This window comes from Phoca vitulina, unplaced genomic scaffold (genome assembly GCF_004348235.1).
Source record: "Phoca vitulina isolate PV1807 unplaced genomic scaffold, GSC_HSeal_1.0 scaffold6, whole genome shotgun sequence".
Lineage (NCBI taxonomy): Eukaryota > Metazoa > Chordata > Mammalia > Carnivora > Phocidae > Phoca > Phoca vitulina.
This window is the reverse complement of record NW_022589709.1, coordinates 29,700,940-29,726,375: the sequence shown is the minus strand read 5'-3', so window position 1 is coordinate 29,726,375 and position 25,436 is coordinate 29,700,940. Positions and strand designations below refer to the sequence as shown.

At 33.8% G+C, this 25,436-nt stretch overlaps 1 protein-coding gene across 1 annotated transcript in view; it reads right to left on the bottom strand.

The window, feature by feature from the left end:
• Positions 1 to 8,242: 8,242 nt before the first annotated feature.
• SLCO6A1 (solute carrier organic anion transporter family member 6A1) overlaps positions 8,243 to 25,436 on the bottom strand; it is a 96,514-nt gene continuing 79,320 nt past the window's right edge. Inside the window, exons 12-14 of the mRNA XM_032403546.1 lie at positions 13,647 to 13,711; positions 11,189 to 11,326; positions 8,243 to 8,379 (exon numbers count right to left, since the gene is read on the bottom strand). Coding sequence (XP_032259437.1) covers positions 8,243 to 8,379; positions 11,189 to 11,326; positions 13,647 to 13,711 — 340 coding nt within the window. The remainder of the gene's footprint in view (positions 8,380 to 11,188; positions 11,327 to 13,646; positions 13,712 to 25,436) is intronic.

The following is a 25,436-nucleotide window of genomic DNA, read 5'->3' as shown; positions in this document are numbered from 1 at the left end:
AACTGCTCATGGGACCTAGCGGAAGCTGATCCCATGTTCAATTCCAGGGCCAGGAATGATTAAATCATCTAATTATGGCAATTATATTCCCCTTGGAAAATAATTAATTTAGGAGCTCAAATTTAAGTCAATCTGGTTACTATTACCTTTGCAACTGTTATTGTTCCAGGTGTGGGCATGGAACTAAAATTTGTCCAACCAGACTGAAGCAAAGGAGTGTTGTTGTTGTTGTTGTTTTTCTTTTCAAATTTGGGGAGAGAGTTTATTTTTCCCCCCAGTGGATGGATGTAAGCAATGCAGCATGTTAACTTTGCTGCTACAACTGATGTTTTATCATTCCCTTAATTTTTTTATAATTCTATTACAAATGTATATGCCCATAAATAATATTGCATATTATAAACATATATATATATGGCATTTTTGTTAAAATTTTTTAAGTTGTATTCATTTTGATAACAACACCTCAATTACATTCACTTTCATAGTAGTATGGTTTCCAGTACAAAAATAGCACAATTTGTTGATGCATTATCTTATTAATACTAGTATTTTTTCCATCTTTCCTGATATAAACCAATGCTTCTATAAATATTTTTGAATATGTCTCTTTTTTTTTTTTAAGATTTTATTTATTTATTTATTTACTTGACAGAGAGAGAGAGAGCACAATCAGGGGCGGGGGGGCAGCAGACGCAGAGGGAGAAGCAGGCTCCCCACTGAGCAGGGAGCCCAATGTGGGACTCGATCCCAGTACCCTGAGATCATGACCTAAGCCAAAGGCAGATGCTTAACCAACTGAGCCACCCAGGTGCCCCTGAACATATGGTCTTTTTGACCACATGAAGGAATTTTCTAAAATATATATTCCCAGAAATGGAATTTCTGGGTTACAGGGTATACATTTTCAAGATAAAAGACTAAATGGCTATCCACAATGCCTGCAACACTTTACACTTCCACCAGCAGTCTAAGAGAGATTCTGTTCATCCAAAGCTGCAGCAAGAGATTTTGTTATGGTTTTTAAATTTTTGCAGTTCTAATGAGTATGAAATAGCATCTTTATGATGTATTTCAATTTGTGTTCTCATAATTACTAATTAAATCCTTAGTCACATTTTTTCATATGATTATTGGGCAGTTGTTTTTCCTCCTCTATGAAATGCTCTTTTTTTTTAGAGGTTTGTATTTTGCTTACTGAATTTTAGAAGTTTTAGTATTTGTTTGTATTAATATATTCACTATTGCACTAGACCTAGGCAAGACAATATAAACAAAGGAAAGATATACCATGCTCATTATTGGAAGAATTAATATAGTTAAAATGTCCATACTATCTTCAGCAATCTACACATTCAATGCAATCCCTATAAAAATTCCAATGGCATTTTTCACAGAGCTAGAACAAACAATCCTAAAACTTTTATGGAACCATAAAAGATCCCAAATAGCCAAAGGAATCTTGAAAACAAGAAACAAAGCTGCAAGTATCACAATTCCAGACTTCAAGTTATATTACAAAACTGTAGTAATCAAAATGTATGGTACTGACACATAGCTCAATAGAGCAGAATAAAAAATGTAGAAATAAACCCATAATTACATGGTCAATTAATCTTCAGTGGGGAAGGCAAGAATGTGCAATGGTAAAAAGACAGTCTCTCCAACAAATGGTATAGGGAAACTGGACAACTACATGCAAAAGAAATAAACTGGACCACTTTCTTACACTATACACAAAAAATAAACTCAAAATGGACTAAGGACCTAAATGTGAGACTTGAAACCATAAAAATCCAAGAAGAGAGCATGGGCAGTAATTTCTCTGACATCAGCCATAGCAACATTTTTCTAGGTATGTCTCCTGAGGCAAGGAAAGCAAAAGCAAAAATAAATTATTGGAACTTCATCAGAAGAAAAATTTCTACACTGCAAAGGAAACAGTCAACAAAACTAAAGGACAACCTACTGAATAGGAGAGGATATTCGCAAATGACATCCAATAAAGGGTTAGCATCCAAAATATATAAGGAATTTATACAACTCAACACCAAAAAAACCAAATAATCCAATTTAAAAATGGGCAGAAGACATGAACAGACATTTCTCCAAAGAAGACATACAAATGGCCAACAGACACGTGAAAAGATGTTCAACATAACCCTTCAACAGGGAGATGCAAATCAAAACCACAATGAGATATCACCTCACACCTGTCAGAGTTGCTAAAATCAAAAACTCAAAAAACTAAATTTAATTTAAATAAAAATTAAAATTAACAAAAAACAGGTGTTGCTGAGGATGTAGAGAAAAAGGAACTCTCTTGCATGGTTGGTGGGAATACAAACTGGTACAGCCACTATGGAAAGCAGTATGGAGCCTCCTCAAAAAATTAAAAGTAGAAATACCCCATGATCCAGTAATTGGACTACTGGGTATTTAACAAAAAAATACAAAAACACTAATTTGAAGAGCTATAAGCACCCCTATGTTTACTGCAGCATTATTTACAATAGCCAAATTATGGAGCAGCTCTAGTGTCCATCAATAAATGAATGGATAAAGAGGATGTGGTATATATCTATACAATGGAATATTACTCAGCCATAAAAAGAATGAAATCTTGCCATTCATGACAGCATGGATGGACCTAGAGAATATAATGCTAAGCAAAATAAGTCAGGGAAAGACAAATACTATATGATTTCATTCATGTGTGGATTTAAGAAACAAAACAAATGAGGGGTGCCTGGGTGGCTCAGTCAGTTAAGTGTCTGCCTTCGGCTCCGGTCGTGATCCCAGTGTCCTAGGATCCAGCCCCGCATCAGGCTCCCTGCTCAGCAGAAAGTCGGCTTTTCCCTCTCCTTTTACCCCTCCCCCTCCATCCTGCTTGTGTGCTGTCTCTCAAATAAAATCTTAAAAAAAAGAAACAAATGAACAAAGGAAAAGAAAAGGGAGAGAAACCAAAAAACAGACTTTTAAGTATAAAAAAGAAACAGATGGTTGCCAGAGGAGAGGTGGATTGGGGGATGGGTGAAATGAGTGAAGGGGATGAAGAGTACACTTATCTTGATGAGCCCTGAGTAATAAATGGAACTGTTGAATTACTGTTGTATACTTGAAACTAATATAACACTGTAATCAACACTGAAATTAAAGTAAAAGTTAAAAATATTAGAAATGGATCTTAATGAAATGAAGATGAGTGATTTACCTCATAAAAAGTTCAAAATAATGGTCATAAAGATGCACACCAAGGTCAGGAGAACAATCCATACATTTTGGTGCCACTATAAATACAAACACATAGACTAACGGAACATAATCAAATGCCCAGAAATAAACCTATGCATATATGGTCAATTAATATTTGACAAAGATTTAAAGAATACTCAGTGGAGAAATGAGGGTCTTCAATAAACGTGATGAGAAAAATTGGATATTCACATGTAAAAGAATGAAATTAGATCCCTACTTTATACCACTTGCAAAAATTAACCTAGAAAGGGTTAAAGACTTGAATGTAAATCCAGAAACCATAAAACACCTAGGAGAAAACATAGGAAAGTTCCTCAGGATGGCTCTTGGCAATGATTTTATTGGATCTGTAAACTAGAGCATAAGCAACAAAATCAAAAAAAACAAGTGGGATTACATCAAATTAAAAACCTTTTGCACAGCAAAAGAAATGATCAACAGAATGAAAAGACAGTTTACCACTTGGAAAGATATTTGCAAATTATATAACTGATAAGGGATCAATATTCAAAAATATAAAAAGAACTCATACAACTCAACAGCCAAACAAACAATCCAATTAAAAAATGGACAGTGTATCTGAATAGACATTTTTCCAAAGAAGATATACAAATGGCAAAGAGGTACATGAAAACATGCTCAACATCATTAACCATCAGGGAAGTGCAAATCAAAACCACACTGAGATATCACCTCATGCTTGTTAGAATGGCTATCATCAAAAGACAAGAGGTAACAAATGCTGATGAGGATGTGGGGAAATAAACCCTTGTTCACTGTTAGTACCTTTATAAATTGGTACACCTACTATGGAAAACAGTATGAAGGTTGCTCAAAACTTAAAATAGAACTACCATATGATCCACAATTCCACTCCTGGAAACATATCCAAAATAAATAAATACACTGTCAAAGAGATATCAGCATTCCCATGTTCACAGCATTATTACAATAGTCAAAACATGAAACAACCTAAGTGTCCATCAATGATAAAGAAGTTGTGGTATATGTATATACAATAGAATATTATTCATCTATACAAAAAGAAAGAAATCCTTTCATTTGTGATAACACGGATGGACCTGTAGAGCATTATGTTAAGTGAAATAAGACAAAGAAAGACAAATTCTTTTTTTTTTTTTTTTTTTTTTTTAGATTTTATTTATTCGTTTTAGAGAGAGAGAGAACAGGGGCAAAAGGAGAGGGAGAAAAAATCTCAAGCCAACTCCACACTGAGCACAGAGCCTGATGTGGAGCTCGATCCCACAACGAGATCATGATTTGAGCTGAAACCAAGAGTCAGACGTTCAACAGACTAAGCTACACATGCGCCCCGAGAAAGACAAATTCTTTATGATCTCACTTATATATGGAATATAAAACAAACAAACAAACAAACAAAAAACCATACTCATAGAAGGAGAGATTAGATTTGTGCTTACCAGAAGTAGAGGTTTGGGTGAGGGGGTGGAATCTGACAAAGGTGGGTCAAATATACAAACTTCCAGTCATAAGATAAATAAGTACTGGAGATATAATGTGCAACATGATGACTACAGTTAACACTGCTTATAGTATATTTGAAAGTTAAGAGGGGAGATACTAAGAGTTCTTATCATGAGGCAAAAAACATTGATTTCCTTTCTTTCTTTTTTGTATTTATATGAGATGATGGATGTTAACTAATTTACTTTGGTAATCATTAAACAATGGATGTAAGTCAAGTCATTATGCTGTACACCTTAAACTTATACAGTGCTGTCTATAAATTATATACTAACAAAGCTTGGGAAAAATGAGAATAAACTCTTAGTGATGAGAAGGGAAATATGCCACTAGTACGTCAAAACTTGATATTTTTCTAGGCTACATATGGAAGATTGAATGCTACATGTTAAAACAGGAAATCTTTAATCCAATATTAATAAGAATTAATTTTTAAAAAGGAACTAGGATTTTCATGGTAATTATCCTACGATTTTGGAGAACATGCGACTCGAAGCTCTCAATTCTAAAAATATAAGCATTTCTGCTATAATAATGTGTGCATTCCTCTAAAACATCCCCTTAGGCAAAATCAACCACCAGAAATAACTAGGCTTCTGGAGAAAACATGTAGAGGTAAACCACTGCAACTTTGTAACTAGAGTTCTAACAAAAGCAACCACAATCTTAATACATTTTAGCACAGCTAAATCCACTCTAGGTTTTCACCCGGTACCAGCTAGGTTTTCACCCAGTACCAGAGTTATCTTTCATAGGTTTAAACACTGGGACTCACCTTCTTCCATTGAGATATAGCTCCTGGAGGACACCCATTCCCAATAGAGTTAAGTCTTATCAAAAATAAAAATATTTAGAAATATCTTTGCAGCTTCTTCACCTGCATTTGCAGCCTCACTGGATATGTTAACATTGTAAAAAGCATAATGATTATCCATAGCATCAAACTATTCAAAACTGATTCCAAAGGAAGGTACTACTATAGGATTTTTAGCTGTTTTTTCTTAAGATTTCATTTATTGCTAAGGTTTTTGTTTAATAGTAAGAAAGATTCCCCTGATTGTTTCAAAAGCTGCTAACTTGGTGTTAACCAATGAAACTTCTGGGTTATACTTACATCATTTTCCTATTTACCAATCCATTATATACTTGTGACAGAAACAAATGTTCTTTTGTATCAGAAAGCTATTATCAAATTTAAAGTCTTAACACTACTCCCCAAATTATTATAATTTTTGTTTTATCTTTGTTTTTTGAAAACAGGACAGATCTATAGATAACATATACATATATGTATACACATGCAACAAGCACCTTCAAAATGGATCTGAGTGTTATTGTTTTACCTTATTTCCTGGTTGTATAAATTTTCAGATAATATCTGGGCGCCTGGGTGGCTCAGTTGGTTAAGCGACTGCCTTCGGCTCAGGTCATGATCCTGGAGTCCCTGGATCGAGTCCCGCATCGGGCTCCCTGCTCGGCAGGGAGTCTGCTTCTCCCTCTGACCCTCCCCCCTCTCATGTGTTCTCTCTCATTCTCTCTCTCTCAAATAAATAAATAAAATCTTTAAAAAAAAAAAAATTTCAGATAATATCTTTAGACAGAAGAATATTAAGAGAGGATATGAATAACCTAAAACTATTAAACCTTAATTTTCCTAGAAAAACTTTTATACACTGATGTTTAAAATCCTATACACTTTAAAAACATGAGAAATGTTTCATAAGAAGGTATTCTATTATGAAAATACAGATCACCATAGATACATTTCTACTACTTAGGTAAACATCATGTGTGATTTTTCTTTTCTGAATGTAGGGCACAGCAACAGATCTCATAGAATCTTTAAAGGAGAAACTCCTGTTTTCACATTCTGATCCACAGATACTCTGCAATCCTACTGGTCTGAAGAGAAGAGTCAAGCAGTCAAGTAGAATTTCACATAAAGACTAGTTTATAGGTTTTCATAAAAGCATGTTGAAGTTAAGGAAGAAAGATATATAGTAAAATATGAATACTTATGCTTCACATTTCCTTCTGCCAGCCAATACCATGAATAGGCCATTTGTAGTGATGTGGATGAAACTGGAAAGTATTATGCTAAGCAAAATAACTCAGAGAAAGACAAATACCAAATGATTTCACTCATATGTGGAATTCAAGAAACAAAACAAATGAGCATGGGGCGGGGGGGAAAGAGAGGCAAACCAAGAAACAATCTTAACTATAAACAACAAACTGAGGGTTGCTGGAGGGGAGGTGTGCAGGGGGAATGGGTTAAATAGGTGATGGGGATTAAGTAGGGCACTTGTGATGAGCGTTGGGTGTTGTATGTAAGTGAGAAATCACTACATTCTACACCTGAAGCTAATATTACACTGTATGTTAACTACCTGGAATTTAAATAAAAATTTGGAGAAAGGAAAAAAAAAAGAATAGGACAATGTCTACCCTTACACGCAGGGTCATTGACTAATGCGTATAATAAAGGAGAAATATTGTCAATTGTTTCTTCTCCCAAGAGAACAATGGAAACAATGTAGAGAAGTTTTTGTTTTATAACAATCTGATTTTATTCCAATATTTAGAAAACTGCTATATAATTTGGATGGATGTACAATGATGTATGAAATAATTATTAAAAAACTCTCTAGAGAAACATATTTAAGCTTAAGAAAAATTCCACAAATGGTTGACACATTTTCTACATTGAAATTTGAATATATTTTCGCATGGAATAATTATAATTATCATACAATGAAATATAAAAGCACAAAAATGGAAATCAGGTATCAGATAGTCTTTATCAATAAAACTAAGGTCAAAGTAAAAATATATGATCATATTGAATTTTGTGTCTAATAAAATTAAAGGAGCATAAAAATGTATATTGCAAATTGGTCAATTGACCAGAGAAAGTTTCTAAAGAAACCTCTCTGTGGTGAAATAAAAGATAAATAAAATGATAATTTTTAAAACGTTTAAAACTAGCTTCTTTTGGAGAATAAATATGACATTAACTTAAATTTTTATTATATGAACTGGATTGACAAATCTAATGTTATTTTGAAAAATTAGAGAAACAAATATCCACAGCCCAAATGAAAAGTAATAAGAATAAACTATATGAAACCTAAGTAGTCCTACATATCCAGAGGCTAATAACTAACACATATGATATCACTGTAGTCAGAATTAACTTACATGTATTTTCCCACTTCTGCTTCATCTTCTTCTTTCAAAGTATTCTCTATTGAAAGTATTAAATGTGTATTTTACAATATCTTTTAAAAATCTAAAACACAGAGACTCTATTATTATATTTGTACTCAAATTATAATAAAACTTATGGGGTCACATGAATCACATTCATTTATTAAACGTGTAACTATATTGTAATTATTTCAAATTTTATTAATATAGCATTCCATTGATGGACTGACAGTGTATAATTCTTCCACATTGATGATCCAGTTATAAATCAGTTCTTTCCCCTTTTTTTTACTTTTAGATTCTTTATAGGTATATGCAGGATGTCATTGTCCTCCTTTGATAAACATTTATATAGGCAAAATGCAATAGCAGTGAAGAAGATAGTGAATACTTTGCAAACAGAACCTAAATTTAAAAAAAAAAAATACAAGCATCAGATGTATCAATCTATTTAGAGCAAAAATATTTGTGGAAAGAATGCCAATTACCAAAGAAAAACTAAGTATATTTCATCTCTATAAAATATCAATTCTCCAATTGTAAAATGTAATTAATGTCATAAACTTATATCAAGTTATTTAAAGGAGATATTTGTAATGTTTACAAAAACTTTTAGATTTCTTAAAGATACAGCCCAAGAAAAATGCAAGATGTGTTATTATTTCACAGAATGTATTAACTCTAAAGCTTAAAAATACATTTCTGCTTTCAAAATTTAAATATCAATAAGAACTGGAACATAAATTAACTTCATGAAGCTTCACTCTTTTTGAAATATTCACCATTTTCCAAATAAAAACAAATATTTTAGAAAAATTAGTTGATTATTAGGGTTTTTATTCATTTTCATGTTTCATGTTTCAGAAAATATATTACAAGCATTATATAAAAGTACTTGAGCTTAGGATGCAAATGACCCTGAAAATTAAAGTAAAAAATATTTTAGAGCAATAATATCAATTATCTGACAATAACAATTATAGTGGTTACAAAAGATAAAGTAAGAAACATTAATTAGTCTGTCATTTATAATGACACAATAATTTTCATACATTTTAATAGCGCAACACCATAAACAACCCAAATGAATTTTAACAAGAAAAATGGATAAATTGTAGTATATTCGCAAAATGACGTAGTATTCAGAGATTTTTTAAAAGCACAAACTACTGCTATGGAATAACACAAATGAACCTCCCCAAAGCATATTAAGCAACACAGAAGAAAAAAACTGTATATACTGCATTACATTTGCATAAATTGCTAGAACATGCAGAACCAACATACTGTAATAGAAATCTGAAAGAGGTTTATCTGTAGAGGAAGGAAATTGACTGAAAAGGGATATGGGGGAAATTTCTACAACTTGAATGAGGTGCTGGTTACATAGGTGCACTCAATTATCAAAGGCCATCAAACTAAACACCTAAGATCTATGCTAATTGTATCTTAATTACATCTCAATATTTTTAAGAGTACTACTTGATACATTTTTCACAAACTAAACACAGTGTGACCAGCATCTGGATCAAGAACAAAACATTGTCAACACCCCAGAAGCCTTCCTTCATGTTTTCTCAAAGTCACTAACCCAAAAGGGTTAGTTTTGTTCGCTTTTGAAGTATATTTATAACAGGTCAAAACTATGTAAGTGGAATCATACACTGCATAATCATTTGTTTCTGGTTTCTTTCATTCAACGTTATGTTTGTATGATTCATCCATTATTTATGCCATTGTGTAGTTTTCATTTTCATTGTTGTATACTATTGCATTGTTGTTATCACAATTTATCCAAACCATTATTTATTGACTATTTGATTATCCACTTTTGTGACACGTTCTTTCAAGTCCTTTGTCTATTTTTTCCATGTCTATCCTTTGTTTATTATTGATTAATGGGAGCGCTTTATATACTTTGGACATTGGTTCTTTTTCACATTTTACCTTCTAAACTGTGGCTGTCTATCTTTTAATTATTTCTTTTGATGGTCAGAACTTTAAAATGTCAAACTAGTTGACATTAAATTGCCACAAAAGCATATTCCTGTTGTACTTTCTGTGTTTGTCCTTTCAGACGTAATTCCCTATTTCTTTATTATTGTTATCTCCTCTTAGTAGCTCCTTGGCAGGATCTCTAGCAGTTCACCAGTTTTCTCAATTATGTGCTGTTTGAAAATAAGTAAGCATGCTAGTTATATCTAAAATAAAAATTAAAAGGCTCAGTGTCTTAAGAGGACTTACTTATGAACAATGCCTAGTTTTGTTGAATTATCTCTGAGAAATTAATTCTGACTACTTAAATATCATTTTTTTACTTTTTAATTGTTTTCTAAAATTTTACTTTACTCAGTGTTCAATGTAGACTAAGCTGGCTGGATAATTGACTTTTGAATTACAAGACACCACTGTACACTTTATCACAGTGGTATTTGTTACTGTTAAATATTAGAGTCTATTATGTGTTTCTTTGAATTAATGGACCCACTCATTAAAATCACAAAACATATAAAGACTTTTAAGTATTTATCACACCAACATCATCTATGCAATAAAATCACTAAATGTTAGTACTGATTAACATTTCAGAAATTATGTAGTCCAACATCCTCATTTTACAGATGAATAAATTGAGACCCAGGAAGATCTAGTGAATTTTCTAAAGTAATGCAAGCCTATTTAGACTTTCTCAACATTGACCATAGCTCATATCACCATAGTATCCCAATTCCCCATATCTCTTACTTATTCAACAAATAATGAATGCCTGCTATGTGGATTGTTATATCATTAAGCAAAAGAAACAGTGAAACTTACATTTAAGTAGGATAAAAATATCTTTATGTTCTTCAGGTGTGTGAAAAAAATTTTTTTAATTATCCAGTCCTTTACTATGGAAATGGAAATTGTCACAAGGTCAAGCAACTTGGTTGTATATGTATATGGACAAAATTGCTTCCTAAATTGAAATTTTGCTAATTACCACCCTTTATTCAGGAGTAACATAAAACAATTGTGTATTTAGTGGAGTGACTCAAATATTCATATAAATACTATAAAACTTTAGTTTCTAAAATATTTTCTATATAATAAGGCTTCTTTAATCATCAAAGTATCCATTTGTTCACAGTTTATTACTGCACACTACTATAAACAACTATATGTTTTTAAAACAATTATACTTTTCTATATTTCTTCAATAGGTATCACTTACATACTCCTACCATAAGGTAAGCCATTTTCATCTTATTATAGATCCAACAATTTCCTTTTTTTCCACAGTATTCAGTCTCCCGAAAGATACAAGAAGTTTCTCCTGCCATTTTAAAAAGTATTGGTCCAGGTATCGTCCCTATGAAAAAGGCAATAATTGTAAATTCTCCATGAAAACACTTCAGGTAAGGATAAGAATGTTTTTATTCTAAAATTAAACATACATTTAGTCATCATCACATTTACATATATCATTTAAAATTAGCTAAGAATTTACTTACAAATAGGATTATTAATATCTGGAAACAATGACTGTATTTTTAAAAAATCCTTATTTCTGCAGGTATAAAACTTAGTATCTTAGTATCTTTCATATTTTTAGAATGATGTACATATTGTTATGTAGTAGACATCTCACAACTTTTAATTTTTCAATTAAAAATTTAGGAGAAAGTAAGAGAGAGATATTAAATATTATTTTTGGGAATTCAGTATACCTCCAAAGATTTTGAATTGTGAAATTTTCAATCAATGATAAGTTAGTTTCATAATGCAATGTACATCTTTTATCAAGATATTGAGAGAAAAAACTGAAAATGTAAATGCTTTGGTATGTTTGTAGCAACCCCTAAATTCAGAGAACCTCAAATCCCGAGGAACAGTTGTGTGCTGCCTGAGGTAAATCTCTATATACTCAGAGACAACATCTGCTCAGCAACAATTTCAGCTAAAATTGAAGTAAAAGTCACTTAAATAAAAAGCCAGTGGGGAGCCTGGCTGGCTCAGTTGGTGGAGCATATGAGTCTTGATCTTGGGGTTGTGAGTTCGAGCCCCATGTTAGATGTGGAGATGACTTAAAAATAAAATCTTAGGAAAAAAAGCCACCCCAAAGGCTTTAGAAGAAGGATCTCAGAACTAACATGTCTTAACCATCTTCCTTCTATCAGGGCCCTCATGCTTTGTGACTCTTGATTCCTGCCAAAGATCACTATCCATCACCAGTTTTCCCAATCTCATTGAGTGTTAGCACTCTGTTTATAATTGCTTAAGGTGAAAAACTTAGGCCTACTATTCATTATTTTTCTATTTTCCATCATATTTTTCCAATCCATGATAATAAATCTCTGTGACTCTAACTCCAGACATACCTTGGATATGTTGATTTCTCTGTCTCTTTCACAACCTCCAAAGTCCAATTTAATATAATTCTGACTTAGACTTCAGCAGAAGCCTTTTTTTCCTCCACATTTATCTTCTATAAGTATTTCTCCCTCAGAAGCAGAGTTATCTTTTAAGTGTAAATCAGATAATCTCTATCCTCTGCTTCAAATTCTCTGTTGGCAAAATCTTGTTAGATATAAGAGCGAGTCTGTATCTAAAATATAATATCCCACCCTCTTCCATCAAAACTGTATTAGTCTCCCTGGCTTCCTTTCTGATGCAGAAAATATTTCTATACTTGTTGTTTCTCATGTTCCTTCTTCCATTACAAACCTGTCATTGGGGCACCTGGGTGGCTTAGTCAGTTAAGGTTAAGCATCTGCCTTCGGCTCAGGTCAGGATCCCAGGATCCTAAAATCGAGCCCTGCATGGAGCCCCCGCATCGGGCTCCCTGCTCAGCAAGGAGCCTGCTTCTCCCTCTCCCTTCCTCCCTCTCCCTTGGCTCATGCTCTCTCTCTCAAATAAATAAATAAAATCTTTTTAAAAAATTGTCTTTATCTAGTGGGTCATTATTCATATAAAAATATGCTCTTATTTTTCCTGATTAAAAAAGCAATTTTAAACCCACACATTGATCTAGTTATAGAATTATTTCTCTGATCCCCATCAAAACCACATTTAAATTTTTCTACATTCTTGACTTCATTTATCATAGGTCTTTCAGTCTTCAATCCAGTTCAATCTTGTTTCCTTACCCCATTAATATTTTTAACCAACTTTTGAACCAGAGGTGCTAATATAGTCATAATGCAGATTTGAAAGCTAGTGTTTGCTATTTAAGAAAGTCTGAAGTCCACAGTGCATTATCCTCAGCAAGACCAATTTCTTCTTTGGCCATAAATCCTTGAAAACATCAGATTCAGTGTCTTTGGTATTGAAAATGTTTAAAAGCACTAGTTTAGGTTAGTGACTTTCCAAACATGCAAGCAATCCTGTGGTTATGTGTTTTGTTTCAGCTTACCAAACCACTTGTATGAACTTGATGAATATACCTCTAATCAAATAGATTTTCCTAATCAAATATAATATTAATACATATTTTATATGACAGGATGGGCTTTGCACTAGGTATTGCCTTTTTACATAAATATTATCCTAAATTCTGCAAAGCAGTTCCCCCAGTCATTTGTTTTGTATCAGTTAACCATTATTATTTATTTGAAATTCCAAATATACATGTAGACACACATCAAAAAATGAACAATTCAGTGTAATAAAAGATTGCCAAAAGTCCATACCAAATATTCTCAAAATCACATAGGTCAAACCCAAGGCCAAAGAACGTTGATTGTCTGATACAATCCTGCAAGCAAATAGTAATGATATTACCAAAACATCATTATTAGCTATAGAGAATGTTTGCTAGATTCAAGGTTATTTTTTTTTCCTGTGCATCAATTAAACAAACTAAGAATCTTTAGCCAGTTGACAGAGTTCATTCTGGGTGAATTAAAGAAGCACCACTCCTTCAATTTCTTCATATCCTTCCCCTTGCCAACTGATTCCAAAGCTTCTTGCTCTTCACAAGGAGGAAGCATTTATGGACCAAACCTTCTGCCCCAGCCTCTTTTTCCTTTGCTGAAAAAACTTAGCACTAACTTTCACACTTAACCATTTTCCATTTTGAGGCGCATACCCACTGTTTTAGATTTCTCCTTTTTGCCCCTGTGAGATCCACTCCCTGCATTTCTCTACCTTTATGTCTGTCTTGGAAGGCTGACCTAAATGTACTACATCAGTAGGCTTTCTTGCTTTCTGTCTTCTAGTTAGGGTTTGCAAATTGGGTGCTCCAGAGGAGGAAGGAAAGTGAGGTCAAGGTGTTCATGCCCAGGCTCTCTCCCTGCAGAGTTATATCAGGTTGACTGGGTCCCTAGGCAAAGCAGTCCCCTCTACAGTTCTCTCTCCTTCATACCCCTGTTTTCCTCTGGCCAAGTGGTAACAGACCAGAGGTACTATATTGTACCATGTGATTTCTTATACTTCACCCACATTTTAAATAGCCACTTTCTTCAACCTTGCTCAAATTGTCTTAATTGGAGGGTGCCTTCTCTTTCCTATTGGACCTCTGACTGTTACCCTCACTATTCAAAAGCTAAAATAAACAAAAAGTAACTTTCCCAAATATAAAAAATGAACCTCTCTGTATTTCTTATCGGTCAAAGCAGGTATTTGTTCAAAAAAATGCATAACACCACATACTAGTTTGGAAAATGAAAATATAATTTAAAAAAGTCAACCTTTGAACATAGTAGGAAGTAAAAAATTAAGAACTATATTTTATTTTAAATAAACTCTATGCTTACCCTTTCTTTCCTTGCTCTAGAACTTGAACAATAAACTAGTATGACCAATATTTTTATCCAAACTGATTCAATTTAGGGGCACCTGGGTGGCTCAGTCGTTAAGTGTCTGCCTTCGGCTCAGGTAATGATCCCGGGGTCCTGGGATCGAGTCCCACATTGGGCTCCCCCTGCTCTGCAGGGAGTCTGCATCTCCCTCTGCCGCTGCCTGCCACTCCCCTTTGGCTCAGGTCATGATCCCAGCGTTCTGGGATCGAGCCCCACATCGGGCTCCCTGCTCGGTGGGAAGCCTGCTTCTCCCTCTCCCTCTGCCCCTGCTTGTGTTCCCTCTCTCGCTGTGTCTCTCTCTGTCAAATAAATAAATAAAATCTTTTTAAAAAAAACTGACTCAATTTACTAAAATGTAGCATATGTACAATATTTTGTGACTATTTTACAAAAAGTGAGGTAATTCTACCCATATCAACCTGGTGAAAATATATATTCTTTCCTCAGATGTTTACTACTAGGAAAATGAAAACAAATTAACCAATCTTCAAAAGAGAATGACATTTTTAAATTAAAAAATAATTTACACTTCTATAATGAGCAGATTCCTAAGGGAGGAAAAAGAAAGCGTCACATTTTAGAACTGCACTTCTGTATAGGTCTTGGTATAATGTGGAAATATGAATAATAAGCCTAACTATAATTGTATGTTCTGCTTCATTTAGCACAGGTAGTTTTATTACATGGCTTATCATTGCTTTCTGAAGCATATATAGAGCTGACCATAACTCATAAATATAATCATTAAGGTGTATTTATGTGTCTTCAGTTTGATTATAACCATCTTTCTGATATACAAAACAAGATGAAAAGAGTAATGATTCCTAGGATTTTCCATAATCACTTAAATGAATGAACAAAATAAATAATAGATATGTATTAAAAATATTTAATAAAAAATGAGTATATTTTAACAAGGAAGTGAATATCTTTTGTACATCATCTAGTAAGTAAAGCTATGATAGGATGACTTAAGAATTTCATGGAATAAACAAAACATTTGTTAGTACTCTTCCAAAATGTAAAAAGGCAGCTTCCACTATCTCTTATGACTTTTAAATTTATATTTTCATTCCATATCTTTCTTTTTTTTTTTTTAAAGATTTTATTTATTTATTTGAGAGAGGATGAGAGGAGAGAGAGAGCACATGAGAGGGGGGAGGGTCAGAGGGAGAAGCAGACTCCCTGCTGAGCAGGGAGCCCGATGCGGGACTCGATCCCGGGACTCCAGGACCATGACCTGAGCCGAAGGCAGTCGCTTAACCAACTGAGCTACCCAGGCGCCCCTCATTCCATATCTTTCTTAAAGGACACCAGTTCTAGACTTAAGTTCCTGTTTTGCCCAAAAGCTGCTCTTCCCCTAATGTTCCCTATCACAAGAAGGGGAACTCTCATCCACCATCATGCAATGTTCAGGCCCAAAATGTGAAAAGAGGCATCCTTGTTTCCTCATTGACCAGATTCAATAACCAAATACTGTGATTTTTTTTTAAATACAGCTTTTTCATATCTCTTTTTCTGATTTAAAAAAAAAAAAATTCTCTCTAAGACCACTGGCCTATTCCAAGGCTGTATCTTACTCCTTAAAAAAAAATGAAATGACTTCTTAATTTATCTCCCAACAAACATTCTTATCCTTTCAGTCCATTCTCCATGGAACAGCCAAAGTGATTTTTATTTACTCTGCAGTCAAATGCTCTACCACTGAGCTATACCCCCCTTTATTTACTCTGAAATTCTGATTATTTCACTGCCCCACTAGGATCTTTCAACAGCTTCTCCTTGTTCTTATGATAACATCTAGAACTGCAGAAAACTTTACAACGGTCAGCCTGATCACATCAGTCTCATTGCACGCCACCTCACACCGCATTTTTGCCTTTATCCCCCTCCTTATTCATGACATTCGATAACACAGCAATCTTATGAAGCTGCTTCCCCCACTCAGAATCTTTGCCTATGTTGCCACTGTGTGAAATACTCAGCCCCTAACCTTTAGGGCTCAGCTTAAAAGTCAGTTCTTCAGGAACACCCTCTCTGAATCCTCAGACTGAGTTAGATTGTCCTATAATTTTGTCATTTCATTTCCCTGCATTTTCCTTGCAGTGTGTTTTAATATTATAATTGAATACTTACTAGTAAAAGCACATTTTTTTTTTTTTTTTTGCTGTTTTTCTTGCCACCCTCCAACATCCACCAATGCTGCAGGGAACTGGACACTTTTATCTCTCTTTTATATTACACTTTTCTTTAAAGTTCTCATCTACCTTCTCGCTTGAATCTGTTGTGACTATCACAAGTTGAGAAGATATAAACATTTTCTTAAAATGTGGGATGGAAGGGAAAGAACTGAAGAACTAGTTTTTCTTTTTAGTTATTTTCTTGTTTTATTTTCAACTATGATTTATTTATTTGGTTAAATTTGTAAACCTGATTTTAATCCATTTACATTTTAAAATTTCTGATATATTTTACCATTTTATTGTATTTACTTTAATTTTAATTATTTATTTGACAGAGAAGGAGAGGGAGAGAGCACAAGAGCAGGGGGAGGGGCAATGGGAGAGGGAGAAGCAGACTCCCCTCTGATCAGGGAGCCCAATGCAGGACTCGATCCCAGGACCCCGGGATCATGACCTGAGCCAAAGGCAGATGCTCAACAACTGAGCCACCCAGGCACCCTTATTTATTTTTATTAATGAGCACCTTGATGGACAGATACAGACAAGTGGTGGTACTTTTCTGTTTAGACTTCAGCCTCGCACATCTCAGATTTTAACAAATTTCTTCAGAGAAAAAATAATTTTGTCATTCTTAGTCCCATGTGATCACCAAAAACTCTGCCAGTTTGCTTGCCCCAGCAGTGACCCTCTACCTGGACCTCATCCAGACTGTCAGCATCTATCCTTCATCAAGACCTGGCAAGAAGCTCAGGGATGGCTTTAAATCTCCAATTCACCTCTAAAATCTTCTGCTCTCTCTGGAATTTTAATCCCTCTAGTCTTCTGCCATTTTCTGCCTTTAAATGCATGATTTTTATCATTTAATCTAGCTTTTCTAGTTGCCCTCTGTAGGACCATTGACCTGCTACAAAGTACTCCATCCTACCCCTTTCTTTCTTGACTTCAATTATCATTTATTTGCCAGTGATTTCACAATTTATGTCTTTGGCTTTGAATCTTATTGTATTTTTTAAATTAAACTTCATTTGTTGAATTTGTAGTATAATTACATGCTTTGGGAAGCAAAACAATATAAAGAGAATATGCTGGAGAAATTTGCTTGCTTCTACCTCTGTCTTCATCTACCTCTATTTCTACCCTATCCCTTTGGGCTACCTTTAGGTTACCATTTTAATTTCTTTCTTGTTTATATCTAGTGTTCCTTTATGCAAATACAAATAATTGTAAATGCATATCTATATATTACTTTCTTTCTTCACAGGAAGTAGCATACTATATTCACTGTTCTGTACCTGATTTTTTCATGTAAAAATAGATTCTTCAGATCCTTTCCTACATGAACATAGAGCTCCTCCCTATTCATTTTTTTTCTTCCTATTCATTTTTTTCAGTTGCATTATATTTCATTGTGCAGAATCTTTTGATTTTGGTTATTATTTTTAACTTTATGGAGTAAATTTTATCGATCTTTCCTGCTTTTAGATTTTGAGTCATAGTTGGAAATACCTTGCTCTTTTAAAGATCATACTAAAATTGGTCAATTTGTTTTTCTAGCATTGTATTGCTTAATTTTTTTTTTTACATTTAAATCTTTGTTCTATGTTAGGTTTTCCTGGTGTGTTATATGGGCTCTGGATATATTTTTTTTCCTTAAGTCTATCTCATTATATTCAAACCACTTTCTAAAAGATCTTTGATTCACTTCTTTAAGATTTCACTTTTATTTTATATGAAATTCCCACAAGTTGAGATCTATTTCTAGGCTTACTGTCATTCTATTCATACATCAATACTATTGTTTTAATAATTAAAACTTTATGGTGCATTTTAGCTTATGAGGCTAAGCCTCCATTATTGTGTTTCTTTGTTTAAGATTCCCAAGCTACTGTTATTATTTTTCCCTAAGAACTTTAGAATCAGATTTTAAAGTTCAATAATTATATTTGTATTTTGATTATCACATTAAAATTATCAATTATCTTAAGAACTGATATATTGGTAATGTTAGGTCTTCAGAAATCCATAATATGGGATATATCTTTCCCAACTGTTCAAGTCAGTCTGCTTTCATGACATTCATGTGTGTGTGTGTGTATGTGTTTCATTTTATTTTTTACTTTTTATTTTGAAATTATTTATTTTTGAAACTCACAGGTATTTGTAAAAATAGTACAAAGTACCATGGGTTCTTTACCCAGCATCCCCCAATGATGAAATCTTATATAACTATTATATAATATTAAAACCAGGAAAATGACATTGACTTATTTTTGTTAACCAGACTACTGACCTTAATCTATTTTCATTTTTCAGTTAATGTAGGTTAAAAAATTATTTTTAACTGAATTTGTGTGTGTGTGTGTGCACATGCATGCATGAGTGTGTGTATGCTATTTTTTATATCCTGGAGCTTAATGAATTTTTATCTAAATGTATTAGCTATTATTTCCAATACAACATAAAAAGAACTGGTAATATTTTTCCTGGAAGTTTTATTGTAACAGAAAAATAAACACTGGAGTTCAAATCTCACCAAGAATGAAGGGAATGAAGGATCCTATGTTTAGATTTCTTTCCATCAGGACCTCTTGAAAGACTATGTCCTAGAATAAAGGGCAACCTGGAAACTGGTAAGGTCTTTTAGAGACTTAAACTTACCCTCAAACCAACCAAATTTCTGTTTGGATTACAGGGAACTGTCCCAATTCTGTACATCTAAATAAAGCTATTGTAAAAAAATTTTTGGAGTTATTAATGTCTATAGCGTCTATTGTTTTTGGTACACAAAATCTCACATATGATTAAAAATAATTATAGGAACTATAAAAGAGACAAGAGAAAAAAATACAATATAATACTTCTATAGAATATTCAGATACTAGATACCTGACAGAGATTTTAAATATGGGGAATTAATATATCCAAGAAAACAAATGATAAGATAGACAATTTTATCAGAGAACTAGTATCTAGTAAAAAGAAATGAAATTCTATAACTGAAAAATACACTAATTAGAATTAAGAATTCAGTAGGTGAATTTAATAGCTAATTAGACACAGATGAAGATATAATTAGTAAACTAGAGTATAGGTAAATGGAAAAGCAGATGGGGATAAGATTAAAGCATCAAAAATTAGAAAAGTGAAAAAACTTTAGTCTAAAGCACAGAGTATACAAACAAATGAAACTAGAAAGCAAAAGACAGTAAAAGACACATAGACACAGTGAAAGGTTTATGATATGTGTAATTAAGATCCCAGAGATGAGGAGAGAAAGAATGGAGCAGAGGAATATTTGAAGAAAGAACACTTGAAAATTTTCCTGAATTAATGAAAGATTTGTGCTAGATAATCACCCAAGATGGCTGGCATCAATTCTTTTTTTTTTTTTTTTCTTTCTGTACATGCTAGTTGTTCCTGGCATCAAAAAGTGGAACCTAATGATCCTCTTCCTGAAACATGACTTTTTTAGCTAATAGAATGCAGAAAAGTGACATTCTTGGACATCCAGCCTAGGTCAAATAAAGCCTTGCTGCTTTTGCCTTGTAGCTTATGCTTGGGTCTCTTGGAACACTAGGACTTTGGACGCTCCCTTTTGGAACTGTTGTACTTTGTTAGCAGAAGTACAAGTCACATAAAGAGGCTACTTATGGTCAGTCAACCTCAATTAGGCTCCCAGCAAAAGTTAGCCTAAATTGTCAGTGGTCTTGGAAATCCAGCCCAGTCATGCTATCAGATGACTAAGTGTCATGTGGCATCTGACCACAAGCTCAAGAACTACCAATCAAGAGCTACCCAATTGAGCTCAGTCAACTCACAGAGCCATGAGAGAGAAAGATAAAGTGTTGTCGTTAAGTGATAAATTTAAGATGGTTTGTTACTGCTATGGGCTGAATTGTTTTCCTTCCAAAATTTATACGCTGAAATCCTAACCTCTAGTACCTCAGAATGCCATCATATTGAAGACAGGTTTTAGAGAGGTAATTAAGTTAAAATGAGTTAAGTTGTGTGGGCCTAGTCCAATATGACTGGTCTCTTCATTAGAACAGAAAATATGGACACAGAAATGTACAGAGCAAAGACCATGTAAAGGATCGAGGAAAAATGGCCATTTACAAGCCAAGGAGATTTGGAATAGATCTTCCCTCACAGCCCTCAGAAGGAAACAAGACTGCCCACACCTTGATCTCAGATTTCTAGCCTCAAGAGCTGTGAGAAAAAAATATCTGTTGTTTAAGACACCCATCCTGTGGTACCTTTCTATGTATGGTAGCCTAGCAAACTAATACACTTATCATAGTAGATAACAGGAAAAGACAACAAGCCTGTCTTTTAAAGCCGTAAGAAAAATTTAAATCTCCATGCAGCATAAACACAAACAAAATCATATTAAGAAATATCATAGTAAAATTACTGACAACCAAAGACAAGAAAAATGTTAAAAACATCTAGAGAAAAAGGCATATTACATTCAAAGGAATAGTAATAAAACATTCTCATAGAAGTCAAGAAAACAGTTAAATATTTCTTTTTAAAGTACTAAAATTACCACCAAACTTGAAATTCCATAAGCAGCCAAAGTGTAATTTTATAATAAAGGTGAATTAAACGTATTTTTAAACAAACAAAAAATGAACAAAATTCATTTCTATCAGACCCACAGTAAAAGAAATTTTTTTGAAGAAAGAAATGATCTCTGAAGAAAGCAAAAAATGCAGGAAAATATAAAGAGATTCTGATAATATGATATTAAATATACATAAAATTACATCCGTTAGGTTGTAAAATTTGTGTAGCCTCAGAATATATGACAACAGCAACAAAAGTTTGGAAGAAAGTTAATGGAGTTAAAGTATTCTTAGGTCCTTGAATTATCCAGAAAGTGGTAAGAGCACTAATTTAATTTGACTCTAATGAAGATATATACTCTTATAATGTCTTGACTACTATAAGAAGAATAAAATAATACATAATTAGCAAAATAATAAAGGGAAAATAATTAAAACTAAAAATAATCAATGTAAAAGAAGTAAAGAACTGAAAGAACAAGTAGAAAATATTTTAAAGCAAATCCTAAAATGAGACAAAAATCCAAACATATCAGCAATTATTTTTAATTTAATAGTCTATATAGTCTAGTTTAAAAACTAAGTTATTAGACTGGATTTTTTTTTTAAAGGTGAAAGATTTATGCGATCTAAAGAGAAACCAGAGTGTTAGACTGGATCTTTTTTTTAAAAGGCAACTATAGGCTGCTTACTAGATATACCTTAAATATGTATAATCAGAGAATGATTGAAAGTAATAGAATGGAAAAGTATATATTATGCTAATAGAAATATAGCTGATAAAACAATATTAAAGTGAGAAAAAGTAATTCTAAGACAAGAAGTTATTAGAGATAAAAAAGAATATTAGAATATTTCAAGGGCTAAAGGGTCAATAAAGCAAGAAGTTGTAGCATTCAAAATTTGTTTTCAAGTAATATAGCCTCAAAATATATACAGCAAAAATGATGTAGTAATGGACAAATGTACCATAATAAAAAAGATCTTAAATAATTTGTAAGTCCAAAGAAGTTTTCAAGGAAGAAAACATGAAAGTATGTTCCCTGAACACAGTGGACTCCATCTAAAAATAAATGGAATATTAATTATGTTTATATTATATATAAATAAAAGATATATAACAAAATATAACAAAAAAATTTCAAATGTTTAGGAATTAAACTATACACTTCTAAATAAAATAAGAAAAATATATCAAAAGTCATATTTGAATTGAAAGGATGAGAAAAATACGTATTAAGACTTCTGGAATGCTATATTCACATTTGGACAGAAAAGGAATATATATCAATATACAGAAGATATATGTGAATAAAATAAAAATATAATAAACATAAAAATGAAATGATAGAAATTAAAAATTTAAAGCAAAAAGGTTGATTAGCTTCTTTCTCTTTCTCTCACTTTCTTTCTCACACACACACACACACACACACACACACACACACACACATGCATTCCATTTCTAATTTAAAACCCCCCAAAGAAATTTCCGTGCCCAGGTGACAACACAAGTGATTTCTTCCAAAGATTTGATTAAAATAAATAAATAAATAAATTTAACCACACCTTCATAAAATAGCCCAGATACAAAGAAAAGAGGAAATATTTCCCAACTCATTTCATGAGACCAGAACAACATTAAGACCAAAACCTGACAAGCACATTAATAAGAAGGGAAAATTATAAGGTAACCTTAGTCATGAAGACAGATGCAAAAATACTAAATAAAATATTAGCAAAATGAATCAAGCAACTGACGAAGTTCAACTTATTCCTAGAATAAAGTAGAAATATGATATTGTGATCATCTCAATATATGCATCAAATGTATTTCAAAATTTATTTATTAAAAAATGTCTTAGAAAAAAAATCTTAGTGAATGAGGAATGAAAAAAATTGGCTTATTCTGATAGATGTTATCAATACCACACTTAATGGTGAAATTTACAGCAAATTTCATATCTCACACTGAAATACCAAAAGCCATCATCACGATGCACATACAAAACAAGGATAGTAACTACCATTACTTCTATTCAGCACTGTAAAGGATAGCTTAATCAGGCAAGAAAAAATGTATAAGGGTTGGAAAATAATAAAAATCATTTTTTGCAGATCAGGATTATGTACATAGAAAATCTGAAGTTAAAATACCAATGAACCACTAGAAATTAATATAAGCATATGCACAGAATAAAAGATCAAAGCACAAGAATGAATTGCATTCTTCGTACCAACAATAAACAACTATATTATACTATGCTATACTAAGTATGAAAAACATTAATTACCTAGGAATGAATCATGAAGGAGGTTTAAACCTCCATCCTGAAAATAAAAATTATGAACAACTTTTGGAAGAAATAAATGAGGATTTAAATAAATGAAGGAACTATACCTCATTGATTGATCAAAAAACTCAGTGTGGTAAGTATAGCAATTTTTTCAAATAGATTTAAAGGTATTCTGTTTAAAATTTCATCATGTTAGGGGTACCTGTGTGGCTCAGTTCGTTAAGCATCCAATTCTTGGTTTCACCTCAGGTCATGAACTAATGGGTCATGAGATTGATCCCCACATCGGGCTCCCTGCTCAGCAGGAGTCTGCTTGAAGATTCTCTCTCTCTGCCCCTCCCCCCTGTGCCACGTGCTCTCTCTCTCTCTCTCTCAAGTAAACAAATCTTTTTAAAAAATCTCATCATGTGGGGGGAGGAGCAAGATGGCGGAGGAGTAGGAGACCTAAATTTTGTCTGGTCCCAGGAATTCAGCTAGATAGGGATCAAACCATTCAGAACACCTACAAACTCAACAAGAGATCGAAGAAAAGAATAGCAGCAACTCTCTGAACAGAAAAGCGACAACTTTCTGGAAGGTAGGACGTGCAGAGAAGTGAATTCGAGGCGATATTCAGGAAGATAGACGGTGGGGCAGGGGGCCTACACCAGCCGCTACTGGCAAGTGATAGAGCAGCAGAGCACAAAATCAGAACTTTTAGAAGTCTGCTCTGCTGAGGGACGTGGCGCCAGTGGCTAAGAGGAACCCTCGCTGGGACAGTGTGGTCTCAGGACCTTCGGGGTCACAGGAAGACTGGGGGTGCCTGAGTGTGGCAGAGCTCCCAGGTATTGAAGCAGGGAAGCCAGCTGCAGAGATGGAGCTGAGGCGTGGGCTCTCAGCTCGGGGTTGCCATAAACTGTGATCCGTGCACAGTCGGCCCACTTCTCTTCCATCAGGGACCCAACAAGCTGCAGATCCGGGGAGACTCCCCTTCCTCCCCCGGGAGGAGTGGCGCAGGAGCACACCGCAGGGATCTGCTGGGTTTGGAGACTCCTCACGGGGTCGGGTGCCAGAGATAGAAATGCTCGGTCACAGGCCGGGTGAGCACGGAGTGCAGCCGGAGACTGGGGAGATGGGAGTGACTGACTGCTTTTCTCTGGGGGTGCACTGAGGACTGGGGCCCCAAGTTCTCGGCTCCTCCGGGGCAGAGATTGGGAGGCCACCATTTTCACTCTCGTCCTCCAAAGCTGTAGGGAAAGCTTGCAGGGAAGAAAAGCTCCCTAGAGCAAACCCGAGCAGATTACTTAGCCCGGACCCGGCAAGGGCAGGGCAATTCCACCTCTGGCAAAGACATTTGGGAACCACAGCAACAGGCCCCTCCCCCAGAAGATCAGCAAGAACAGCCAGCCAAGGCCAAGTTTACTGATCAATGAGACCAGCAGAACTCCAGCGCTAGGGGAATACTGCACATAGAATTCATGGCTTTTTCCCACCTGATTCTTTAGTCTTTCAAAGTTAATTTTTTTAATTTTCTTTTTTTTCTTTTTCTATTTTTTTGGGGGGGAATTTTTCTTTTTCCCTTTTTCAACCAACATCTTATCAATCCCTTTTTTATTTTTCATTTTTAGAGTCATATTCTATCCCTTCATAGTA